This window comes from Gopherus evgoodei, chromosome 18 (genome assembly GCF_007399415.2).
Source record: "Gopherus evgoodei ecotype Sinaloan lineage chromosome 18, rGopEvg1_v1.p, whole genome shotgun sequence".
Lineage (NCBI taxonomy): Eukaryota > Metazoa > Chordata > Testudines > Testudinidae > Gopherus > Gopherus evgoodei.
Window position 1 is genome coordinate 107,746 of NC_044339.1, and position 23,941 is coordinate 131,686.

The window sequence follows — 23,941 nt, forward strand, 5'->3', positions numbered from 1 at the left end:
CATGGCCGTAAACTCTGCCCTATTCAGATGGCAGGAGTTCTTTGAATTTCTCAATAACCGACCAGGAATTAAAATTGTAATGACTAAATAGAGCCTGGTGACTTGCAATTCTTAGCTGGAGGCCCCCGTGGAGTAAATTTTCCTCCCAAGGAAGTCCAGCTTTTTGGCCTCCTCTTTAGCCTTCGTGATGGATCCTGCTGCTGTTACCTCTCCTTCTTATTGGCACTGACAAACAAGGAGCCCAGTGGAGCATGAGCGTACAGATGTTCATAATCCTTATGGGAGATGAAATACTTCCTTTCCACCCATTTGGCCATAGGCTGGACGGAGGCTGTGGTCTGACACAACACTCTTATAAGCTGTAGGATGGCCTTGTTCACGGGCAAGGCAACTCTTCCTGGCCCTGAAGTCAAAATGTCTACTAAAGCCAGGGCTGACTCAGCGATCTCCTCCATGTGAAAGTTAAGGTTCTGAGCCATCTGATACAGGAGCTCCTGGTGTCATCCTGCATCGGGACTATGGCCACACCCATCCATACCTTGTCAGAAGATGAGAAAGTGGCCTGGACTGCCACTGGTGCCTGTACCTCCTCTGGTCTTGGTGGGTCTCCTGCCAGTGTGGCTTGAGTGTCCTCGATTTCTGCACCAGGAACAGATCCTCTTTCCAATGGGGACGCCCTCGTCTCAAGAGAGTGCAGAGAATGAATGTCCCCCATGGGAGCCCTGGACCATGTGCAGCCAAGGGGTTCACATCATCCACTTAGGCCATATCAATGCAGAGTCTCTGATCTGCCTGGGGTCCAGTCCCTCACAAGGCATATGATTCCACCTGCAATTCGGAAACTGAGGACCTGCTTCTAGGCAACCAGGGCAGTGCCACGCCATGGAACCAAATAATCCTGCCGCAATGGAGATGCGACACCAGTGACGTGAGCGTGGCCTTGCTGCTAAGTCTCCTGACTATGAGCGGGATGGGGGGTGGTGCCTTGCCATTATCGCGGGCTTGCCCCTGTGGTGCCGGCCCTTGCGGAGCCTGACTTGTCCCCTGAACTGAGGCCTGGAAGGAAGGTGGTGCCGGGAGAGTTACGAGGTTCTGCACCGCCTCGTACACATCTGCATCAATATTGCTGTCAGTGGTGTGTCCCCTCCTTGGCTCACCCTACGTGGGAGTATTGGATTCAATGCCTCCCTTTCCAGGGCCAGAGTTAACGGAGCCAGTTGAATTGCACCCAACTGAGAGTGAACCACCACATTTCGCACTCTCTCCATAATGTTTCTCCAGGGGAATGCCCTCGTTCAGACTTCTTTGTTTCCCCAAAAGGTATTGTGTAATTGTTGCTGACTTCTTGGGTGCTGAAGAAGCAAGCCAGTGTCGGGAGGAGGCCATCACCAGGGAGCCCATGCTATGCTGGGTGTTCTGAATGGCCGTTGGCGTGCTCCTGGTAGAGGAAGTACTCAGTGCTGGATCAGGTTGCCACTCTGAAGTGGGATGGAGTGCTGCCTCCATAAGTAGGAATTTTAATTGTCTCTCTCTATTAATTTGAAGTTACTATAGATCTGCACTCATCTTGGATATGACTCCTTCCAAGGCACTTTACAGAGCTCTTGTGAGGGTCACTAACTGGAATGTGCTTGTAGCACACCACACAATCTGAAGTCCTGGAACCGAAGCATGTCCTGGGGCTCAGGTGGGAAAGCCCCAAAGGGCAGGTGCTTACCAGAAAACTAAACTACTACTATACTTATGCTAACTAAGTATTTACACTTATCTACAATCTATTTACAGGAAGACTACCACTACTGGGATCACTTGCTGAGCAAGAGATATGAGTGTTCCAGCAACTGCCACAGATGGAAGGAAGGAAGGAACTGAAAAGGCAGTGGATTGTTCGCTGCTCAGCAGCACAGGGACGCAAGCATACCTACAGTGGAACACCCATAGGACACTACTTGAAAAAGAACCTGACATCATGATCTCTGAATGACAAGAACAGTCGCCTTAGTCAATCCCCTTTTGTCCTCATTGCTAGGCCCTCTTATGGATCAGAGAGCCCTGAATCAAAGATTTGATTATGCTGATGCAGATGTACAAGATGGGCTGTGCTATCCATGGCCTTGTCTCCTGTAAGCATTACAAGAAGACACCAAGCATCACAAAAATTTTGAAACAAAGAACCAAAAATGCTAATGTGCCTGGAGATTTGCTTCTGGGTCTGGCAGTGAGTTGACATCTGCTTCATATGACTGCCAGCACAGGTGAAACAATCACACTGTCCAGAAGTGCTCAGATCAACACCACATACTATAGTTCCTCTGCAAGTGAATGGTTAGAAAAGAAATCTACCTTTGAGTCCCTAAGGCATCACCACTACTCTTAATACAGAATGGTTTACAAGTCACAATCAAATTATAATATCCCATGGAAAGATATTTATTTTGTTTCTGGCAACCAAGATATGCTATGCCTCTTTCAAATACAACTAACACACAGTCTCTTCCTCAAGCAGTTATCTATCTGACTTAAGATTATAAAATAGGGAGAAGTGGGGGAAGCACAAACAAGCCAACTGCTCAAGATGGGGCATGGGTGCTTCAAGGGCTAGGATTGTGCAACATCTCCGGGTAGGAAGTAAATTTGGAACTGAATTTATTTTGTTGAGCTATAGTCTCCAAGAATTTTTCCAGAAGTAACAAAAAAGATCAAGTATCAGAGGGGTAGCCGTGTTAGTCTGGATCTGTAAGAAGCGACAGAGTCCTGTGGCACCTTATAGACTAACAGACGTACTGGAGCATAAGCTTTCATGGGTGAATACCCACTTCGTCAGATGAATGTAGTGGAAATTTCCAGAGGCAGGTATAATCAAGACTGATTCTTGCTTGCATATTTATACCTGCCTCTGGAAATTTCCACTACATTCATCTGACGAAGTGGATATTCACCCACGAAAGCTTATGCTCCAATACGTCTGTTAGTCTATAAGGTACCACAGGACTGTCAAAAAAGATCAATTTAACTGGCTTAAGACAAATAAGAATGGACTCTCTAGATTAAGACTGCTTTAATAAACTATTTTCCTCCTCTAGAAATGGGCTTTAGAGCAAGATGACCCAAGAATCCATTATGGTTCAGAGATGGACCAGGCTGCTATAAACCTTGGAACTCAATGGACATAATGGGACTTTAAAATCCTGGGAATCTCTGTAGTGTGCTTCTTTCACACAGGATAGTGCTCACCAGCTGCCTGGCCTCTGGTAAGTAAAACAGTACATTTTTAACAGGGACTACAGAGAATTCTGTGGCTTTTGGGACTCCTCACTTAGTCTCAGTGAAACTAACAGCTATGTAGATTTGGAGTCATACCCTGGAAGTTGGAGTTGGTCCCTGGGTGGTTCTCCAGGACATACTTCTTCAGAGCTGTGGTGGAGCAAGTCTTCGGTTCATTCATGGCAGCAATAGCAGACAGGATGGCATCTTCCATCAGACTCCCACCAAGTAGGGGCTTCTCCCCTGATTTCTTCAGCTACTTTCCAAGGAGGAAGAGAAAAGCAATCAAGACAAAATTCTCCCAAACCAGCTCGGGATAAGACTCCTCTGCACCAGGTGCATTAGCACAGATACGTTTTACATTAAAACGTTGCACAGGGAATACTTCCTTCCCACCCACAAGGAAAAGACAGATTTTTTTTTTTAGTCAATTGGCCAGAAATGCTGTTTATTGGAGCCACTGTCCTATCTCCAACATGCAAAGTAGATATATTTTTTAATATACTCAGTACTGTACTGAGTGCAAGGAACTGGACTAGATGACCTCTCGAGGTCCCTTCCAGCCCTACGATTTATATTGAGCTGAAGAAACTAACACCACAGGCAAATTAACATGCTATGACCTTCCTCCATCCCACAGACCAGATCGCCATTGGCTTTAGTCTTCCTTATGTCTCTGCCATGGATGGGACAGATGCACACACCCAGCAAAAGTATTTATGTTAAAAAAAATAAAAACCAACCCAAACCAAAAATTTACTCGACCACCTTACTCATCACTCTAGTGAGTCAGAGCTGAAGCAGTATGTGGAGCACTACTGACAACAAACAGGCTATAAATCTCAGCAAGAATAGCTAGGTGTCCAGCTCCAACACAGCAGACCAATCTAAGAATGCGAATATTCCACCATCTGAGAACTGCTGCATGTGAATCCTATTTGATAGGCTGCTAGACAAGGTTGCAGCCCAATAAAATCAGATGGGGGGAGAAAATAGAAGGATTATGTATGGTATAAACAACAACAGAAGGTAAAGTAAGACTAACTCTGGCCTCTTACCTGGAATGTTCCAGAAGCTCCTTTGCCTGTGATCTGCTCTAACTGGCCCTTCTCTACTGCTCTCTGCAGGGCATTCTTCAACAGCTGGGGTCTGCAAAAAATGGGCAATATAACTTTAAAGGGGAGGTGGAGAGATGACTCAGACTCATAGACTTGAAGGTCAGAAGGGACCATTATGATCATCTAGTCTGACCTCCTGCACAATACAGGCCACAGAATCTCACACATCCACTTCTATAAGAAACCCCTAACCTATGTCTGAGTTACTGAAGTCTTCAAATTGTGGCTTGAAAACCTCAAGCTGCAGAGAATCCTCCAGCAAAGGATTCTCCCCATGCTGCAGAGGAAGGCAAAAAACCTCCAGGGCCTCTGCCAATCTGCCCTGGAGGAAGATTCCTTCCCGACCCCAAATATGGCGATCAGTTAAACCCTGAGCACGTGGGCAAGACTCACCAGCCAGCACCTGGGAAAGAATTCTCTGTAGTAACTCAGATCCTAACCCATCTAACATCCCCTCACAGACCACTGGGTATACTTACCTGCCGATAAACAAACATCAATTGCTAAATTGCCAAAATCAGGCTCTCTCATCATACCATCCCCCCCACCTAAACTTATCAAGCTTAGTCTTAAAGCCAGATATGTCTTTTGCCCCTACTACTCCACTTGGAAGGCTGTTCCAAAACTTCACTCCTCTAACCATTAGAAACAGTTGTCTAATTTCAAGTCTAAACTTCCTAGTGTCCAGTTTATACCCATTCCTTCTTGTGTCTACATTGGTACTAAGCTTAAATAATTCCTCTCCCTCCCTAATATTAATCCCTCTGATATATTTATAAAGAGCAAGCACATCCCCCCATAACCTTCTTTTGGCTAGGCTAAACAAGCCAAGCTCTTTGAGTCTCCTTTCATAAGGCAGGTTTTCCATTCCTCAGATCATCGTAGTAACCCATCTCTGAACCTGTTCCAGTTTGAATTCATCCTTCTTAAAACAAGGGAGACCAGAATTGCACACAGTATTCCAGATGAGGTCTCACCAGTGTCTTATATAACGGTACTAACATCTCCTTATCTTTGCTGGAAATACCTCGCCTGATGCATCCTAAAACTGCATTAGCTTTTTAACAGCCATATCACATTGGCGGCTCATAGTCGTCCTGTGATCAACCAATACTCCGAGGTCCTTTTCCTCCTCTGTTACTTCCAAATGATGTGTTCCCAATTTATAACTAAAATTCTTGTTATTAATCCCTAAATGCATGACCTTGCACTTTTCACTATTAAATTTCATCCTATTACTAGTACTCCAGTTTACAAGGTCATCCAGATCTTCCTGTATGATATCCCGGTCCTTCTCTGTGTTAGCAATACCTCCCAATTTTGTGTCATCCGCAAACTTTATTAGCACATTCCCGCTTTTTGTGCCAAGGACAGTAATAAAAAGATTGGTCCCAAAACTGATCCCTGAGGAACTCCACTAGTAACCTCCTTCAAGCCTGACAGTTCACCTTTCAGTACGACCCATTGTAGTCTCCCCTTTAACCAGTTCCTTATCCACCTTTCAGTTTTCATATTGATCCCCATCTTTTCCAATTTAACTAATAATTCCCCATGTGGAACAGTATCAAATACCTTACTGAAATCGAGGTAAATTAGATCCACTGCATTTCCTTTGTTTAAAAAATGTGTTATCTTCTCAAAGAAGGAGATCAGGTTGGTTTGGCATGATCTATCTTTTGTAAAACCATGTTGTATTTTGTCTCAATTACCATTGACCTCAATGCCCTTAACTACTTCCTCCTTCAAAATTTTTTCCAAGACCTTACATACTACAGATCTCAAATTAACAGGCCTATAGTTACTCAGATCACGTTTTTTCCCTTTCTTAAAAATAGGAACTATGTTAGCAATTCTAATACTTTACCCAGGGCATGAGAGTAACTATCAGCAAGTGACATGAGCAAGGAGTAATGGACATTATTTAAAGGTGAATTGACGTTGTCTTCTGGTTCTACAATTTATCCAGAAAAAAATCAAATTTCATGTTTCAATTTAAAAGTTTGACTCAAGTTTAAAGCAAATTTGTTGACAGGACAAGGTGGATGACTTACCCACCAATCAGTCAATGGACAGAAGGCTCTTTATGTTCACAAATTAAAAGACTGTACATAACATCACATTTTTTGAAACCACCCACACAGGTGAACTAGCTGGCAGGCTGTGTGCCTTTTAAAGCATAAAAAAGGAAGTGGAATAAGATGCCAAGAGGAAAAAGACGGTTACTCACCTTTGTAACTGTTGTTCTTCGAGATGTGTTGCTCATATCCATTCCAGTTAGGTGTGCGCGCCGCGCGTGCACATTCATCGGAAAACTTTTACCCTAGCAACTCGGTGGGCCGGCAGGTCGCCCCCTAGAGTGGCGCCATCATGGTGCTCGATATATACGCCTGCCGGCCCACCCGCTCCTCAGTTCCTTCTTGCCGGCTACTCCGACAGTGGGGAAGGAGGGCGGGTGTGGAATGGATATGAGCAACACATCTCGAAGAACAACAGTTACAAAGGTGAGTAACCGTCTTTTCTTCTTCGAGTGATTGCTCATATCCATTCCAGTTAGGTGAACCCAAGCCTTACGTAGGCGGTGGGGTCGGAGTGAAATGTGGCAGAATGAAAACTGCTGAGCCAGAGGCTACAGCATCTCTTGACTGTTGAACCAGGGCATACTGCGAAGCAAAGGTATGGACCGAGGACCAATGGAGCTGCGCGACAGATCTTGTGGGTAGGAACACGAGCCAGCAAGGCGGCAGATGAAGCCTGAGCCCTGGTAGAATGCATGGTGATGTGGCTTGGGGAAATATGAGCCAAATCATAACAAGTGCAGATGTACGCCATCACCCAAGATGAGATCCTCTGAGAGGAAAACAAGCAAGCCTTCCCTTTGGTCTGCTACCGTGACAGAGCTGGGGCACCTTACGAAATGGTTCTGTCAGCGCAATATAAATGCGAGCACTCCACAGATGTCCAGGGAGTGCAATTGTTGCGCCCATTGCGTTGAGCTGTGGGTAACATGAAAGGCCGAAACCACCTTAGGGAGGAAAGCCGGGTGCGGTCATAACTGCACCTTGTCTTTGTGAAACCTAGTGTACGGCAGAACCACCGTAAGAGCTCTGAGCTCGGAGACCCGTCTGGCCGATGTAACAGCTACGAGGAAAGTTGTCGTCCAAGACAGGTATAGCAGAGGGCCAGTCGCGAACGGCTCAAATGGGGGAGACATAAGTCTGGTTAAAACTAGGTTGAGGTCCCAGGTTGGGGCTGGGCGGCGCACCCAAGGGTGCAAGCACTCCAAGCCCTTGAGGGACCTCGAACCCATAGAGTGTGAGAACACGGAATGTCCACCTTAGCCTGGCTGGAAGGTAGAGATGGCTGCCGAGTGTACCCTCAGCGATGATACTGCCAGGTCCTGCCGCTGAAGGCCAGAGGCAGGCCAAATAGAGGGGATCGAGACCTCAGTACGAGCAAGATCGAGCGTATTGCACCTGTAGAAGAAACGCTTCCACTCGGCCCGGTATGTTGACCAGATGGAAGGCTTCCTGTCACCCCGGCTCAGTTACGCAGCAGCCACACCGTGAGGAGAAGAGGCTGCAGGTCCCGGTGACGAAACCTGTCGTGGCCCTGAGTGATGAGGTCTGGGTGGGGTGGCAGGGTAATTGGGTTGGTTATTGACAGGCCGAGCAACGTGGTATATCAGTGCTGCCTGGACCACACTGGAGTGATCATGATGATGCGCGCTCTGCCCCTGCGGAGTTTGAGTAGGACCTAATGAACCAGTGGGAACAGTGGGAAGGCATAAAGGAGTTGGCCTTTCCACGGCATCAGGAATGCGTCCAAGATTGATCCCGAGGAGAGACCTTGGAAGGAGCAGAACATCTGGCATTTTCTGCTCTCGCGGTGAGCGAACAGGTCTATATGAGGAAAAATCTCAACTTCTGGAAAGCAGAACGCCTCACATGGGGCAGAGTGACCACTCGTAAGACAGGAAAGACCTGCTGAGTCAAAGCGCCAAGACGTTCCGAACGCCTGGGAGAAAGGATGTCACCAGCTCCATCGAGTGGGCCATGCAAAAGTCCCAGAAATGGATGGCCTCCTGACAAAAGGGGGGAGGACCATGTCCCTCCCTGGTTATTTATGAAGCACATGGCCGTTGTGTTGGCTGTAAACACCGAGATACCATGGCCTTGCAGCTGCCGCTGGAACCCCTGGCACGCCACGCGGACTACTCTCATTTTGGGGGAATTGATGTGGAATGCCAGCTCCCGAGAAGACCAAAGGCCTTAAGCTCGGAGGTGACCATGAGCACTCGAGCAGAGAGATGACGCGTCCGTCGTCAGGGGCAGTGAGGGCTGGGGCAGATGGAACCACATCCCTGCCCACACCAGGGAGGGAGTTAGCCACCACTCTAGGGAGCCTAAGGTGCTCGAGGGAACGGTGACTACCATGACCATTGGCTCCCTGTCCGGGTGGTACGCCGAGGTGAGCCGGACTTGGAGAGGACGGAGGCGGAGCTTGGCGTGTTTGGTTACAAACTTGCGGGCAGCCATGGACCCAGGAGACTGAGAGAAGTACGAGCCAAGGTCGCTGGGAAAGTCTGCAGACCTCAGATGATTGTTGCCATCGCCTAAAACCGCAGTTGTGATAAGCAGGCTCCGGCTAGGTCGGAGACCAGGATAGCCCCTAGGAAGTCCAACCTCTGCGTGGGAACCAGAGTGGATTTCTCTATAGTAATCATCAGGCCCAGACCTGTGAATAAGACCGTGACGATGTCCACGTGCTGAGTGGTTTGTGTCTCGGAGTCTCCTCGGATAAGCGAATCGTCCAGATATGGAAAAACGCATATGCGACATCAGCGAAGGTAGGCGGCGACTATGGCCGTAAACCAGAAGTACTGATGGTTGGCTAGAAAGCGGAGGTATCTCCTGTGCGGAGGGAAGATGGCGTTGCGAAAGTATGCGTCCTTCATATCGAGGGCGGCATAGTAGCCCCCAGGAGGCAAGGATGGAATAATGGTTCCCAGGGATACCGTGCGGAACTTCAACCTTATCCTAACTGGTTGAGTCTGCGCAGGACTAGGAAGGTCTGAGACCTCTGTTCGAGTGGGGGACTAGGGCATAACGGGAGTAAACCCCCTTGCCCCTTTCGTCAGTCGGCGTCTGCACCTCTTGTACGAGGAACTGCTCGTGAGAGGGGTCCCTGAAGGGGGACAGGGCTGGAACAAATTAGAGGTGGTATCTATGCTCCACCGTGCGCAGGACCCAGCGATCTGAAATTAACTGGGGCCACGCCAGGAGAAAGCGGGATTGGGATCCCGGCCTGTGACTGGTACACCGCCCTCAGGCGCACCTTGGAAGGTTCGTCTTTGGTCCCAGTGGTAATTGCGAGGGACCTTGACCTTGGCTCTTTAGGGGTCCTGATGTTCGTCTGCGACCACCTTGGCCTCGCCGTTTGCCAAAGTCCTGTCTCTGGCTAGGCACAGAGTATGGCGGCTGGGGACAGAAAGGCCTGCGTTTGGTCGCTGGCATATGCATGCTGAGAGAGCGCATTAGGACCCTATTGTCCATCAGGCTTCGCAGCCTGGGGCTGTCTTTGCCGCGAAGAGGCCTTTACCAACAAAGGGTAAATCTTGAATGGCATACTGCAGCTCCGGCCAGAGGTTTGAAACCTGAAGCCATGAGATGCACCTCATGGCGACACCAAAGGCCAGAGTCCTGGCTGCTGAGTCTGCTGCGTCCAACGAGGCCTGGAGGGACGCTCTGGGTACCTTTTTCCCCCGTCCTCCAAGACGGCAGCAAACTCTTGGCGGGAGTTTTGTGGGAGAAACTCCATAAACTAAACTACCTTCACCCAGGTGCTATAATTATAGCAGCTAAGCAAGGCTTGTTGCTTTGCTACCCAGAGCTGCAGGGACTTTGCAGAGTACACCTGGTGGCCAAGTAGGTTCATTCGCCAAACCTCCTTCGGTTTCGGGGCTGGCGCCCGCTGGCCATACCAATACCTCTCCTTAACAGACTGAAAGACTAGTGAGCAGAGAGGAGAGCGGACAGACGAGTAGTCGTACCCCTTAGAGGGCCGCATACCGGGTCCTCTACCTCTGGGACCTCCTCCACCTCAGGTTGTTGGGGGGCGTATCAGAATCATGGTCCTGAGCATAAGTGGGATGACACGGATGCGTGTCTGGATGGCCATGGAGGTACTAAAAGAAGGCATGGGCAGAGTCTCTGACTCTATCGGACCTTGCCCAACTCGGCACCGGGAGGCGTACCGGTACCTGGAACGAGATCCAGACCTGCAACCAGAACGGTGCCGGGAGGTCAACCGAGATCTCAAGGCTCGGGGAGAGGCTATGGGTGTCACGGTACCTGGCGCGGTGCCGGGAGTCGGAACGGTGCCGATAGTAGCGGGTCGGCGAACGGGATACCGACCGGTGCAGCGAGTGCGACCAGTACCGATGAGGAAAACAGCACCGGGACTGCAAGTGGTGTCGGGTGTGCCGACGGGACCTGGAGCGTCTGCGGGACCGTGATCATGAACGGTGCTGCTCTGCTGTGCTGACAGAGGACGGTCATTGTATTACCCGCACCGGCGGTGCTAGGGTCAGGCAGCATTGACTCTGTCATGGCAATGAGATCCCTTGCCATTGGCAATGTCTCCGGCGTGGAGGGAACAGCAGGCTCAACCACAGTGCATACTAGGGAGCTGTCAGGCACTGGATTCGACGGCCCTTGTGGGACCGGGATCGACGGTACTGAGGTCGTCAGAGCTTCGGTAGGTGTCGGTGCCGGGCGATCCGACTTAGACGAGCTCTCTGGCTGCGGTGCAGTCGGCACGGAAGCAGCAGGAGCAGTAAGCTCAACCACGGCGCGTGCCGGGGAGCCGTCAGGCACCGGATTCGACGGCCCTTGTGGGGCCGGGATCGACGGTGCCGACGTCGTCGGTGCCTCAGCAGGTGTCGGTGCCAGGCGATCCGACTTAGACGAGCTCTCTGGCTGCGGTGCAGTTGGCACAGAAGCAGCGGGAGCAGTAAGCTCTACCACGGCGCGTGCCGGGGAGCTGTCAGGCACTGGATTCAATGGCCCTGGGGGACTGGTATCGACGGTGCCGATGTCCTCAGTGTCTCTGCAGGTGCCGGGCAATCCGACTTAGACGAGCTCTCTGGCTGCGATGCAGGTGGCACGGAAGCAGCAGGAGCAGGGGGCTCAACCACGGCGCGTGCCGGGGAGTCGTCAGGCACCAGCAGGAATTGCAGGCTCTCTCGATCTCAAAGGGAGGGAGCGGTGCCGAGTCGACTTCGGTGCCGGCAATGGCCGGTGTCGAAAGGCCTTGGCAGTACTGGCGGGGTCCGGTGCCGAGGAGGCGCTTCTGCCAGCCGCTTGATCATCGCTCGGTGCCAAAGGTGGAGGGGTAAGTGAAAGTCCCGCTCCTTTTTGTTCTTGGCTTAAAAGCCTTGCAAATGGGGCACTTAGCTGTCAAGTGTGATTCCCTGAGGCACTTCAAACAGGAGTCGTGTGGATCTCCCTTCGGCATCGGCTTCTGGCAGGCTGAGCCCATTTTAAAACCCGGTGAGCCGTGCATGGGCTCCGGCACAGGGTGCAGGGAAGGGGCTACTTCCTGAACCCCGCTAACTATTACTAAACTAACTATGTTAGCAAAGAAAAAACGTATAACTATACAAATATATATATAAAAGGATTATAACTGCATAACTATATACGAGAACTACGAGTAGCTAGGGAAGTGGAGGTCAGCTAAGCCGCGCTCCACTGTTCCAACGACCGACACGGGCGGTAAGAAGGAACTGAGGAGCGGGTGGGCCGGCAGGGGTATATATCGAGCACCATGATGGCGCCACTCTAGGGGGGCAACCTGCCGGCCCACCGAGTTGCTAGGGTAAAAGTTTTCTGACGAATGTGCACGTGCGGCACACACACCTAACTGGAATGGATATGAGCAATCACTCGAATAAGAACTCGTAAATATCCAAATCCCCAAAACTAAAGGGATTACATTTATGTTACTGGTGGATGTGCAATATGAACAATGCTACCTTAGGGATCAAGAGTTTCATACGGGTCACAAAGAAAAAAAAAAGTCACAGGAAAAAGCATTTTATTCTCTGCTTCTAGGAGGATATTACAAGGTTGAGCTAAAAATGCCATCTACAGTCTCTTTAACAGAGCAGACAAGGGAAAACCAATGGAAATTAGTGTTTCAAAAACAGAGAGAGACACTCGTTACCAAAATGTACCACTTGCACCTACCTTACATCCACCTTGAGTTTGGGGTAATATTGAGACACATATTTTTTGATCAGGCTGTATGAAGCTTCCTTAGGTTCACAAAGGCGGGTGAATGCCAACGGAAGGATGTCTTCTAGCTTGACTTGCTGCTCTGGAGTGGATGTGGAGGTACTTCTCTGAAATATATTTTTCAAAATATATCTAAAATCAGAACAGGACTAGGGCTGTAGGATGGCCTCGTTGTTGAAACAAAAGTTACTTACAGTAACTGGAGTTCTGCAAGATGTGTAGTCTCTATGGCAGTGGTCTCCAACCTTACACGCCCAAGATCACTTTTTGAATTTAAGGGCAACCCAGGATCTACCTCGCCCCTTCCCCGTTCACTCCATCCCCTCTCCCCCAATCACTTTCAGCAGGCTGGGGCAGAGGGTGGGGTTTGGGAGGGGGTACGGGCTCTGGGCTGGGGCTGAAGGGTTCACAGTGTGGGAGGGAGCTCCAGGCTGAGCCCAGGGCTGGGGTGCAGGAGGGCGTGAGGGGTGCAAGCTCTGGGAGGGAGTATGGGTGCAGGAGGGGGCTCTGGGCTGGTGAAGAGTGTTGGGGTGCAGGAGGGGGTATGAGGTGCTGGCTCTGGGAGGGGGCTCAGGGCTGGGGCAGGGACTTGGGGTGCATGAGGGGACACGGGCTGCTGGCTCCGGGAGGCTGCAGGTTGGGTGGTGGAAGACAAATGCTGGTCCTGCTGTATTTATGCTACTCCTGGTCCTAATGGTGCAGAGCCATTCAGAACCTGCCCACTGAAGGAGGCGGTACTTACCTCGGGTGGTCCCAGCCCCTCCCCACTACCGGAATGGGCCAACGCACCCCTGCTGCCCCTCAGGAGGGGGCATGTAGCTCCGCATGCTGCCTCTCTCTGCAGGGACTGCTCCCCACAACTCCCATTGGCCACAGTTCCCCAATGGGAGCTGCAGGGCAGTGCTTGCAGGCAGGAGTAGCGTGCGGAGACTCCTGCCCCCACACTTCCCCCAAGGCCACGGAGGCCTGTAGGGCTGCTGGCCACTTCTGGGAGCGGCGGGGGGCTGGGGCAGGAAGGGAGCCTACCTTAGTGGCAGACCCGATGCAGCACCAGAGATCGCAAATTGACTGGGAGAGAGTCTTCAGGATCGACTAGTCGATCGCGATCAACTGGTTGCTGACCCCTGCTCTATAGGTATTTAGAGTGGGCATGCAATGTGCACCCGGGACTGGAAATTCTTCAATAGCAGTGTCCATTGGTCCATGCCTGCACCTATGCCGCCAACTGAGGGCATAATGGGTGGCAAATATGGATGCAGGTAGTGATCCAGGCCGAAATCCTCTGAGAAGACACCGGAAGGGCTTGGTGCGCTACAGGTAGAAAGCCTGGGCACACCTGATATCTAGGATGTGCAGCGGCCTCTCCTCTTTGGACACATGAGGATTTGAACAGAACATGGGGAGGAAGATATCCTGGTTCACATGGAATTGCAACATCACACACAGGAATGCTGGATGGGGAAGCAGTTGGATCTTGTCCTTGTAGAACACTGCATATGAGAGCTCAGACACCAGAGCTTTAACCTTGGAGACTCACCTCACTGAGGTAATAGTTACAAGGAACACAATCTTCCATGACAAATGTGAAAAGGAGAAGGAAGCCAGAGGTTCGAAGGGAGAGCCAGTGAGTCTAGGGACAATTGGGTTGAGATCCCACTGGGGAATTGGGTCTGGAATAAGCCTTTCAGGAACCTGATCATCATCATCTCATGTGAGAATACCGATCTACCCTGGACACGAGGGTGGAAGGCTGAAGGTACACTTACTGGCCATATCATCGATTAACAAGGCAGGCCCTGGTGCTTTAAGTGAAGCAGATAACTTAGGATGGATTGTAGAGATGACTGGATTAGAGAGATATTCCATTCCAACGCCCAGCAGAAAAAGCGCTTCCACTTTGCCAGGTATGTCGCCCTGGTAGAGGGTTTTCTGCTTTCCAAGAGGACCTTCTACTCCTGACTAGAGCAGACTTGCTTCTTGGGATTCAGCCAATCAGCAACCATGCTGAAAGGTGAAGTTTGGGTGCAGTAATGGTCAGTGACTGTGAGAGAGTGGGTCTGAGCAGCTGGGAAGTGCCCACGGGGCTGCCACTGCTAAGTCCATGAGGCTGCTGAACCAATGCTGGCGTGGTCAAGCCGGGGTGATCATAATGATTTATGCCTTGTCCTTCTTGATCTTCAAGAGGGCCATGGGCCGATCAGTGGGACTGGTGGGAAGGTATACATCAGGTCACGTGACCACAACAGGAGGAAGGCATTGGATAGCAAGCCATTGTCAAGACCTTGCACAGAGCAGAACTGGTGACATTTTCTGTTTTGTCTGGTGGAGGACAGGTCCACTTGGGGAGCTCCTCACTTCTGGAAGAGCATCCTGACAACCTCCAAATGGAGGGACCACTCGAGGGGAGAGAAGAAGGACCTGTTGAGGCAATCCGCCAGCAAGTTCTGGACACCCAAGAGGTGTGAGGCTTCCAAGTGGGTAGCATGCTGGATACAGAAGTCTCACAGAGGAAGAGCTTCCTGACAAAAGGCCGATGATTAAGCTCCTCCCTGTCTGTTGACAGAACACAGAGGCCACGTTGTCTGTCAGCACCTGCACTACACAACTGGACAGATGGGGAAGGAACAATTCGCAAGCCAGGTGGATGGCCCTAAGCTCTCTGATGTTTATGTGCAGAGACTATAGACCCTGAGTTATGAGTGTACTGAGGTGCACTCCCCAACCGAGGTTGGATGCATCTGAAATCAGGGACATGGGTGGTGGATTCACAAATGGCACACCTTCCAACACTGGAGTTGGGTTGCACCACAACTGCTGCGAGGTGAGTATCCGCTGCAGGACCGTGAGAAGTTTGTCCAGTTAAGGTCTGGCCGGGGAGCAGATAGATGCCAGCCACATCTGGAGAGGTTGGAGCCAGAGTCTCATGTGCTGGACAATGTAAGTGCATGCAATCACGTGCCCTAATAGCCTGAGACAGACTCGGGCTGTGGTGAGCAGTGACCTGGGCGATCAGATCTTACATTGCCCTGAATCTGGCTTTTGGCAGGAATGCTCTGGCTTAGGTAGTTGAAAACCACGTTGATAAACTCTATCCTCTGCACCAGTACCAATGTTCAATTTTGTTTATCAACAGGCCCAGTGCTTGACAGGTGGCTTGTATTGTCATAAAACTGCATTGGACATGGTTCCTGAAGCGGCCCTTGATGAGCCAGTCATCAAGGTACAGGTAGATCTGGATACTCCGACGTCTGAGGTAGGCTGAGACTACTGCCATGCACTTTGTAAATATCCTTGGTGCCATCGCTAGACCAAATGGGAGCACTGCGAACTCGTAGTGGATGTTTCGGATGACAAATTGTAGGAACCTTCTGTGGCCGTGAAATATTGAAATATGAAAGTAAGCATCTTTCAGATTGAGGGCAGTGTACCAATCTCCCGGATCCAGGGAGGGAATGATGGAAGCCAGGGAGACTGTGCTGAATTTCAACTTCTTGAGATACTCATTGAGGCTTTGCAGGTTGAGGATGGGGCGTAAAATAAAAAGTTTGAATGAGTAAAACCCTCTCTCTCTCAAATGCTGTGGAACTTCCTTCATAGCCCCCCACCCACAGGAGGCCTGGCACCTCCTGAGTGAGCAGATGCTCATGAGTAGGGTCCCTGAATAGGGACGGGGGTGGGAGGGAGGGATAGAAAGGAATTGGAGGGTATACCCCCCTGCCACAGCGGTGAGCACCCACTGGTCTGATGTTACAGAAGTCCAAGCAGGGAGGTAAGGCAATAAACAGTTAGAAAACAAAAGAGGTGTTTGATCCAAGATACTGGTTGGAAGGTCACCCTCGACCACACCCTCAAAAATACCTGTTTGTTACGCAGCTGGTGGAGTGCAAAGTAGCCCTAGAATCTTTCAGGCCATATAATCCATGGTCTGCTCCAAAAACAGTGCCAGGCCATTGAAGAGGAGGTCCTGGATTGACTCCTTTACTTCCACCAACACCCCAGACGATTGCAGCCAAGACACACTCCTCATGGAAATGGCTGAAGCCACAGTCCTGGCTGCAGGGTCCACCATGTCCGAGGCTGCTTGGAGGGCAGTCCTCGCCACTGTCGTGCCCTTGTCTTTTTAAAATTCATATGGGCCTCTCCTGCTGGTAATCCAGCGGGTCCAAATTTCTTTGTGGGGATTTACGGGGAGGGGATAAGAGATTTTTCCTAGCTTTGTTTTTATTGTTATGTTAGATCGCAATTCCTACAGAGGACAGCTTGCTTACTTACCAAATCAGTGATCATGGTTCACCAGTGTTAGATGTTCAGCTGCATGTGTGTGTTTTCTTTGTGTTCTCCCTGGGTGTTGTCCAGCTCTGTGCAGAGAGCTGGCACAGCAGACCTTGAGCAAACTGCCCAATGATCACAAACTCCACCAAGGTACGAAAGCACCAGGCTAGATTTATTGTTGATGAAGCACGGTACTAGTATCCCATAGACTCTACCGGACCACTAATACATGTATACCCGTAACAATGGACTAGCTCGTTAAACAGCAGGCCTTTCCATTCCTCCCTAGGCGAGACACACTCCGAGATACATTTTTATACCCTGATACAAACAAGTTACGTACAGCCCCTCTGACAGAGTTACTTCCCTCGACGTGGCTAGTTATTGCTCATTACCTTGTACATGTTGGTTCAATCAAAACATTTTATTAATGTTTATAAAGCATTAAAACGTTATTGTCATTGTGGCCAAGTAGGGCCTGGTGATTGGCCACTTTCAATTGGAAGCTGGTAGTTGAATAAAATTTTTCTGCCAAAGAGATTGCGCTTCGTCTCTCTGTTTTTAGGGGTCGAATCCAGTTGCCCTTGTCTGTCGCGCTCATTGGCCATGGATATGACCAGCGAGCTCGGGGAGGAGTGGGTATAAAAAGGTATTCAAAGCCCTTGGCCAGAGACATAATATTCCTTCTCCACCAGTTTGGAGATGGAGAACAGGGAGGAGGGGGTTTGCCACAAGGCCTTGATCAGTTTTACCACTCCCTCATGGACGGGTAAGGCCGTCTTAAGAGGGGGGCAGCTGCACTCAAAATGTTGAATAGGGTGAAGGTTTCCAACAACTCCTTGGCCCCTAGCCCCAAGTTCACTGCCACCCTTTTAAGTAGCTCTTGATGAAGGCCTCACTATTATCTCATCAGGTGAAGAGGATGAGAAGTTAGGTATAGGCGGGTCAGTCAACTTCGTTTCCCCTGCCAGGGGAGCCTCGGCTGAGGCTGGCTGCTCTGGGGACTGTGCTCTGATTCCTCCTCAGTGGGCAGGTGGGTGACTGTCGCCAACTGCTTCTCAGATCTCTCTGAGACTGACTCCAAAATCTGAGGAAACCCCCCAAGGATTCCAGAACTGCCACGGAGCTGGCCACTGGCTCAGAGGCCAGGCGGTACCAGGGGAATCCTGATGCCTCCAGTGGGTGATTTGTCCCGTAGGCAATGTACCTTCCTTGCCTTCCCAGCTTGAGGAGGAAGAAACTTGTCTCCAGGACCAAGGAGGTACTGCTTTCGCCTGTCTGCCCCTTCCATGCTGGCAGTCCCCACATTCTTCTCTTGGGCACCAGTGCTGGGATGTTGACACTTGGTGCTGTGTCTCCGGTGATGGTAGATTCGTGAGGGTAATACGGCAATCAATGCCTCGCACTCTGAGAGTGGTGCCTCTCTACTGACCAGGAGCAGGGAGACCTTCGTCTCTATTCCAGAGATCAGTGATGGGCCTCTGGAGATCTGTATTGACAATCTGGAGATTAGTGACAAGACTCCGGAGACCGGTGCTGCGAGTCCGAAGAGTGATGCAGATGCTCAGGGGACCGGTGCTGGGCCTCTGGGGACTGGCAACTCACCTCTGTTGGTCTCTGCCAGACAGCTGGTGATCAACATCGGGATCCCAGACAGCAGTGCCTAGAGTCCAGGGAGTGGAGCCAGGAACTCTGGCAGGTAATCCGCTCATACTGGAGGGCCGGCGGCGTTGCTCTGGAGACTGCTGGCAGAATGCCACCTGCGATGGTGTTGGGGATCGGTGCTGCGGAGTCAGAGATCGCTAAATGGGCCCCATGGTGGGTTTGCCCCTAGAACGGGCAACCTCACTGGCAGGCATTAGCGGTAACAGAAGGCTGAAGCAGCCTGGAAGGCGTAGGGGCCGTTTCCTGGCATGGCGGACAGGTCTCAGAGGAAGCTCGATAGCTCTGTGGACACTAGAGCCTGGCTACAGGCCAGAGGGGGTGAGCTGCCTTGCCGAAGTCTTTGCTCACCTGCAGCTCTCTTCTTCCTCTTACGGGATAGATGATACTGCCCTCTCCCAAGCTTTTTCTGATTCTTATCCAGCGCTGGGAATGGGGAGGTCCCAGAGGTTGGTGGCACACACTGCACTGACATGCAGTGCTCAGGGTGGAGTCTAATCTGGCCAGCTCGGAGGCTAGTGCAGGGGACAACGGCATAAGGAATGCTTGAAGCCGAATGTTCCACTCCTTTTTGGTGAGCAGCATGAAACTTTTGCAGATGCAACACTTGTCATTTACGTGGATTTCCGTCAAGCACTTGAGACAGCTTTGGTAGGGATCATTGATAGGCATAGGCTTTTTGTAGCAGTCAGAAGGCTCGAAGTCTGGGGACTGGAGAATATCCCATCCCTGGGCTAAGTCCTGTAGGGTACTATTTCTACACTAAACATTAAGGGAACTATTAAAAACTGAACAGAAAAACACTAACAACTATATACAGTATAATCACAAATAGGAACACTGTAACTGTATAACAAGGTAAAGCTTGCTGCAGCAAGGGAAAATTCCAGCACCATCACTGGTGGTTAAAAAAGAACTGAAGGGGGCAGGGGAAGCCAGCAGTGCTCCTTATATTAGCGCATACAGGCACCACACTACAGGACACCAGAGCCGGTCCCCTATGGATACTACTGAGGAAAAAACTTCTGGCACTGGTGCATGTGGCAAGCACACAAGCCTACAACAGAATGAACATGAGCAAGCACTCAAAGAACCTTGTCTTTATGAAAAACTGTATGAGGTAGGTGTGCCATAAGGACCCCAACCTTCTCTCCCCTTCTAGCCAAGGTAATCGCTGTCAAGGAGGCAACTTTTCAAAGAAAGCTGGAAGAGACAGCAGAAGACCAAGGGTTCAAATGGTGGTCTCATAAGAGCCAAAAGGACAAGCTTCAGTGCCCTGGCAGGGACAGGTTTTGAAACTGGAGGGGGAAGGGGAGTGGGGGATAGGATGGGACTGTCCTTATATTGCCCTTCAGGAATTTCACAGTACTAGGATGCAGGGCCGGCTTTAGGCCGATTTCACCGATTCCCTTGAATCAGGCTCTGTCCCTAAGATGGCTCTGTGCCCAAGTCCCGGTACGGCATACCGGCAAGGGCCGGTGCACAGTACCGGGGTAACCCGGCTTCCCCAGAGGGCAATTTAAAGAGCCTGGGGCTCCCAGCAGGCCCTGCAGTGGGGTGTGGTGCTCCAGCTGCCTCTGCCACCCCGGTCCTTTAAATAGCCCACAGAGCCCCACCGCTTCCCAGGGCTCCCGCGGCTATTTAAAGGACCAGGGCGGTAGAAGCAAGAGAGCCCTGGGCCCTTTAAATAGCCTCCGAGCCTCAGGACTGCTGCTGTTGCTGCTATCCCAGTGGGGGAGGGAGAAGGAGGGAGCACTTATTCTACAGGTTAGGCTGTACTCGCACCCCCTGCCACAGCCAGCCCCTGCTGCACCTCTGCCCGCATTAGCCCTGCACCCCCTGCCCTGCCCACACCAGCCAGTCTCCAGCCAGCCTCACAACCCCTGCCCGCACCCCACCCCTGCCGCACCCCCCTGCCTGAAGCCAGCCAGTCCCGCACTCCTGTCTCCAGCCCTGCCAACCCATGCCGCAGCCCCCCTTGCCCTGCCTGCTGCCAGCCCCTACCTTCAGTCAGCCCCGGCCCTGCCTCCAACCAGCCCCATGTCCACTGGTGCCCGGCCGTTCCCAGGGCAGTAACCTGCACATCTGCTTCAATGGGGCAGGGAGCAGCTGGGACCCACACATGTGCACACCCTAGGGTGACCAGGCAGCAAGTGTGAAAAATCGGGACGGGAGTGTGGAGTAATAGGATCTTATATAAGAAAAAGACCCCAAAATCCGGACTGTCTCTATAAAATCTGGTCACATCTGGTCACCCGAGCACATCCCCAGGGAGTGGCGGGGACCCACACATGTGAAACAGAGCTCATTTCTAGTTCAGGCCCATCTTTAAAAAAAACAACTTTAGGTTGGGTTAACATACATCCATATTTCCCCAGACATGTCAGGCTTTTTGGTTCTTAAATTGCCATCCGGGAAAATACAGATGTATGGTAACCCTATTGGTACAAATAATACATACTGTGGCACATCAGCTCCACCAGAGAGGTCCTTTGGGGCCATCTGCCTGTCCCAAGTCAGGATAAAGGAGGAGGGTTGGGTGTGGGGCTAGCAACTCCACCCCGTAAAAAAATCAACCTGCTACAGAAACGCCAACAATAGAGACAACAGAGACTTTTACCCTGGAAAAAGAAGGGTCTTCAATTCGAAGATGCATGACGCTGGGTGGTAATAGCCGTGAGGAAGCCGATTACTCTTTTTGCAACCAGAAGGATTACCATAGGCATATGGAACGTGAGGACCATGTACGAGTCAGGAAAGATGGCGCAGGTTGCAGCAGAGATGAGGAGCAACAACCTGACCCTATTAGGCATTAGCGAGACAAGATGGATGCAAGCAGGGCAGAGACGACTGTTGGCAGGAGAGTTGTTGCTGTATTCAGGACATGAAGAGAGCGACGCACCCCACACGCAGGGAATAGGCTTCATGTTGTCCAAGCAGGCACAGAGAGCACTGATTGGTTGGGAGGTACATGGTCCCAGGATCATCACAGCATCCTTCAGAACTAAAATGAAGAGGATTAAGATGAATGTTGTTCAGTGCTATGCTCCAATTAATGACAGTGAAGAGGAGGACAAAGATTATTTTTACAACAGACTCCAGAAAATATTAGAGATTCTCCCAGATAAAGACATCATCATCCTTATGGGAGACTTTAATGCCAAAATTGGACCTGACAACACAGGATACGAACAAGTCATGGGGACCCACGCTCTGTGAGAGATGAGTGAGAATGGAGAGAGATTTGTGGATTTGTGTGCACTTAACAACCTGGTCATAGGAGGTAGCATCTTTCCTCACAAGCGGATCCACAAGAGTACCTGGGTATCACCAGCAGGCATGACAGAAAATCAGATCGATCATGTCTGCATTAGCAAGAAGTTTAGAAGATGCTTGCAGGACGTTAGAGTTAGAAGAGGAGCAGACGTGGCGTCCGACCATCACTTAGTGGTGGCCAGATTGAAGCTGAAGCTGAAAAAGAACTGGATAGACACGTCAGACAGAAGAGTGAAGTACAATGTCAGCCTTCTGAAGGACCATAAGACCAAGGAAGATTTTGGACTGAGGCTGAAGAATAAGTTTTCAGTATTACAGGATCGGTCTGAGGAAGAGGAAGACAGTGTACTAAACAGATGGCAGAAAGTGAGAGAGACACTTAGGTCAGTATGCCAGGAAGTGCTTGGAATTAAGAAACACCAGCAGAAAGAGTGGATCACAGCAGAGACCTTGATCAAGATAAAAGACAGAAAGAAGAAGAAGGCAGCAGTCAACAACAGCAGGGCTAGAGCAGCAAAGGCCAAAGCTCAAAAAGAGTATGCTGAAGCCCACAGAGCAGTGAAGAGGAATATCAGGAAGGACAAGAGAGAGTATGTGGATGAACTGGCAGCAGAAGCGGAGCAGGCAGCATACAGCGGTAATATGAAACAGCTGTATGATACTACTAAGTGACTGTCTGGAAAGTTCAGCAAGCCAGAACGTCCTGTTAAAGACAAGCAGGGAAAGTCTATAACAGGAATAGAACAACAGATGAACAGATGGGCGGAGCACTTTGAGGAACTCCTGAACAGACCAGCACCACCAAATCCACCAGATATCAACTCAGCTAACGAGGACCTCCCAATTAATTGAGATAAACCAACCAGAGATGAGATCAGAAAAGCCATCACCATGATAAAGAATAGGAAGGCGGCTGGACCTGATGACATCCCAGCAGAGGCCCTGAAAGCAGACCTGGATGCTTCAGTGGAAATGCTGTACCCCCTCTTTGAGAAGATATGGGAAGAAGAAGTGATTCCGGTAGACTGGAAAGAGGGATATCTCATCAAAATCCCCAAAGAAAGGAGACCTTAGCAACTGCGCCAATTATAGAGGAATCACACTCCTGTCGGTGCCAGGGAAGGTCTTCAACCGAGTCCTCTTAGAGAGAATGAAGGATGCCATTGATCCACAGCTATGAGATGAACAGGCAGGTTTCCGACAGAACAGATCATGCACGGACCAGATAGCAATGCTTTGCATCATAGTCGAGCAGTCTATAGAGCGGAACTCCTCGTTGTACATCAATTTTGTTGACTACGAGAAAGCGGTCGATAGCGTGGATCGAGACCCCCTTTGGAAGCTCCTTCGGCACTACGGCATCCCAGCAAAGGTGGTCAACCTGATCAAGAACTCATATGACAGTATACACTGTAGAGTGATCCATGGAGGGCAGCTTACTAACAGCTTCCAGGTGCAAACTGGAGTCAGGCAAGGATGCTTGTTGTCACCACTTCTCTTTCTTCTTGTCATCGATTGGATTATGAAGACATCCATCTACGAGAGTAGGAACGGAATCCAGTGGACGTTGTGGACCCAGCTTGATGACTTGGACTTTGCTGACGACCTTGCACTCCTTTTGCACAGTAAACAGCAGATGCAAGAGAAGACCAACGTAGCGACAGCCACATCATCACAGGTTGGCCTCAACATTCACAAGGACAAGACCAAGATCCTTAGGATTAACTCCACTAGCAATGACCCAGTCACACTGAATGGAAGCCCCCTGGAGAAGTGCAGTCCTCTACCTACCTAGGTAGCATCATCGACCAGCAGGGTGGCACAGACGCAGACATCAAAGTAAGGACTGGTAAGGCAAGAGTAGCCTTCTTACAGCTCAAGAACATCTGGAGCTCTAGAGAGCTGTCTTTGGCAATAAAAATTCAACTGTTCAACTCCAATGTGAAATCAGTCCTACTGTATGGAGCTGAAATCTGGAGGACAACCAAAACAACCATCAGGAAGATCCAGACCTTCATAAATAGCTGTCTCAGAAGGATTCTCCATATCTGC

The 23,941-nt window shown here is 50.4% G+C and overlaps 1 protein-coding gene across 6 annotated transcripts in view; it reads right to left on the reverse strand.

Annotated features, from left to right (window-relative positions):
• HP1BP3 (heterochromatin protein 1 binding protein 3) overlaps positions 1-23,941 on the reverse strand; it is a 95,794-nt gene that overhangs the window by 16,241 nt on the left and 55,612 nt on the right. For all 6 annotated transcript variants that reach the window (XM_030537701.1, XM_030537700.1, XM_030537697.1 and 3 more), the window contains 3 exons: positions 12,632-12,786; positions 4,323-4,413; positions 3,361-3,520 (listed from right to left, as the gene is read on the reverse strand). In XM_030537701.1, coding sequence (XP_030393561.1) covers positions 3,361-3,520; positions 4,323-4,413; positions 12,632-12,786 — 406 coding nt within the window. The remainder of the gene's footprint in view (positions 1-3,360; positions 3,521-4,322; positions 4,414-12,631; positions 12,787-23,941) is intronic.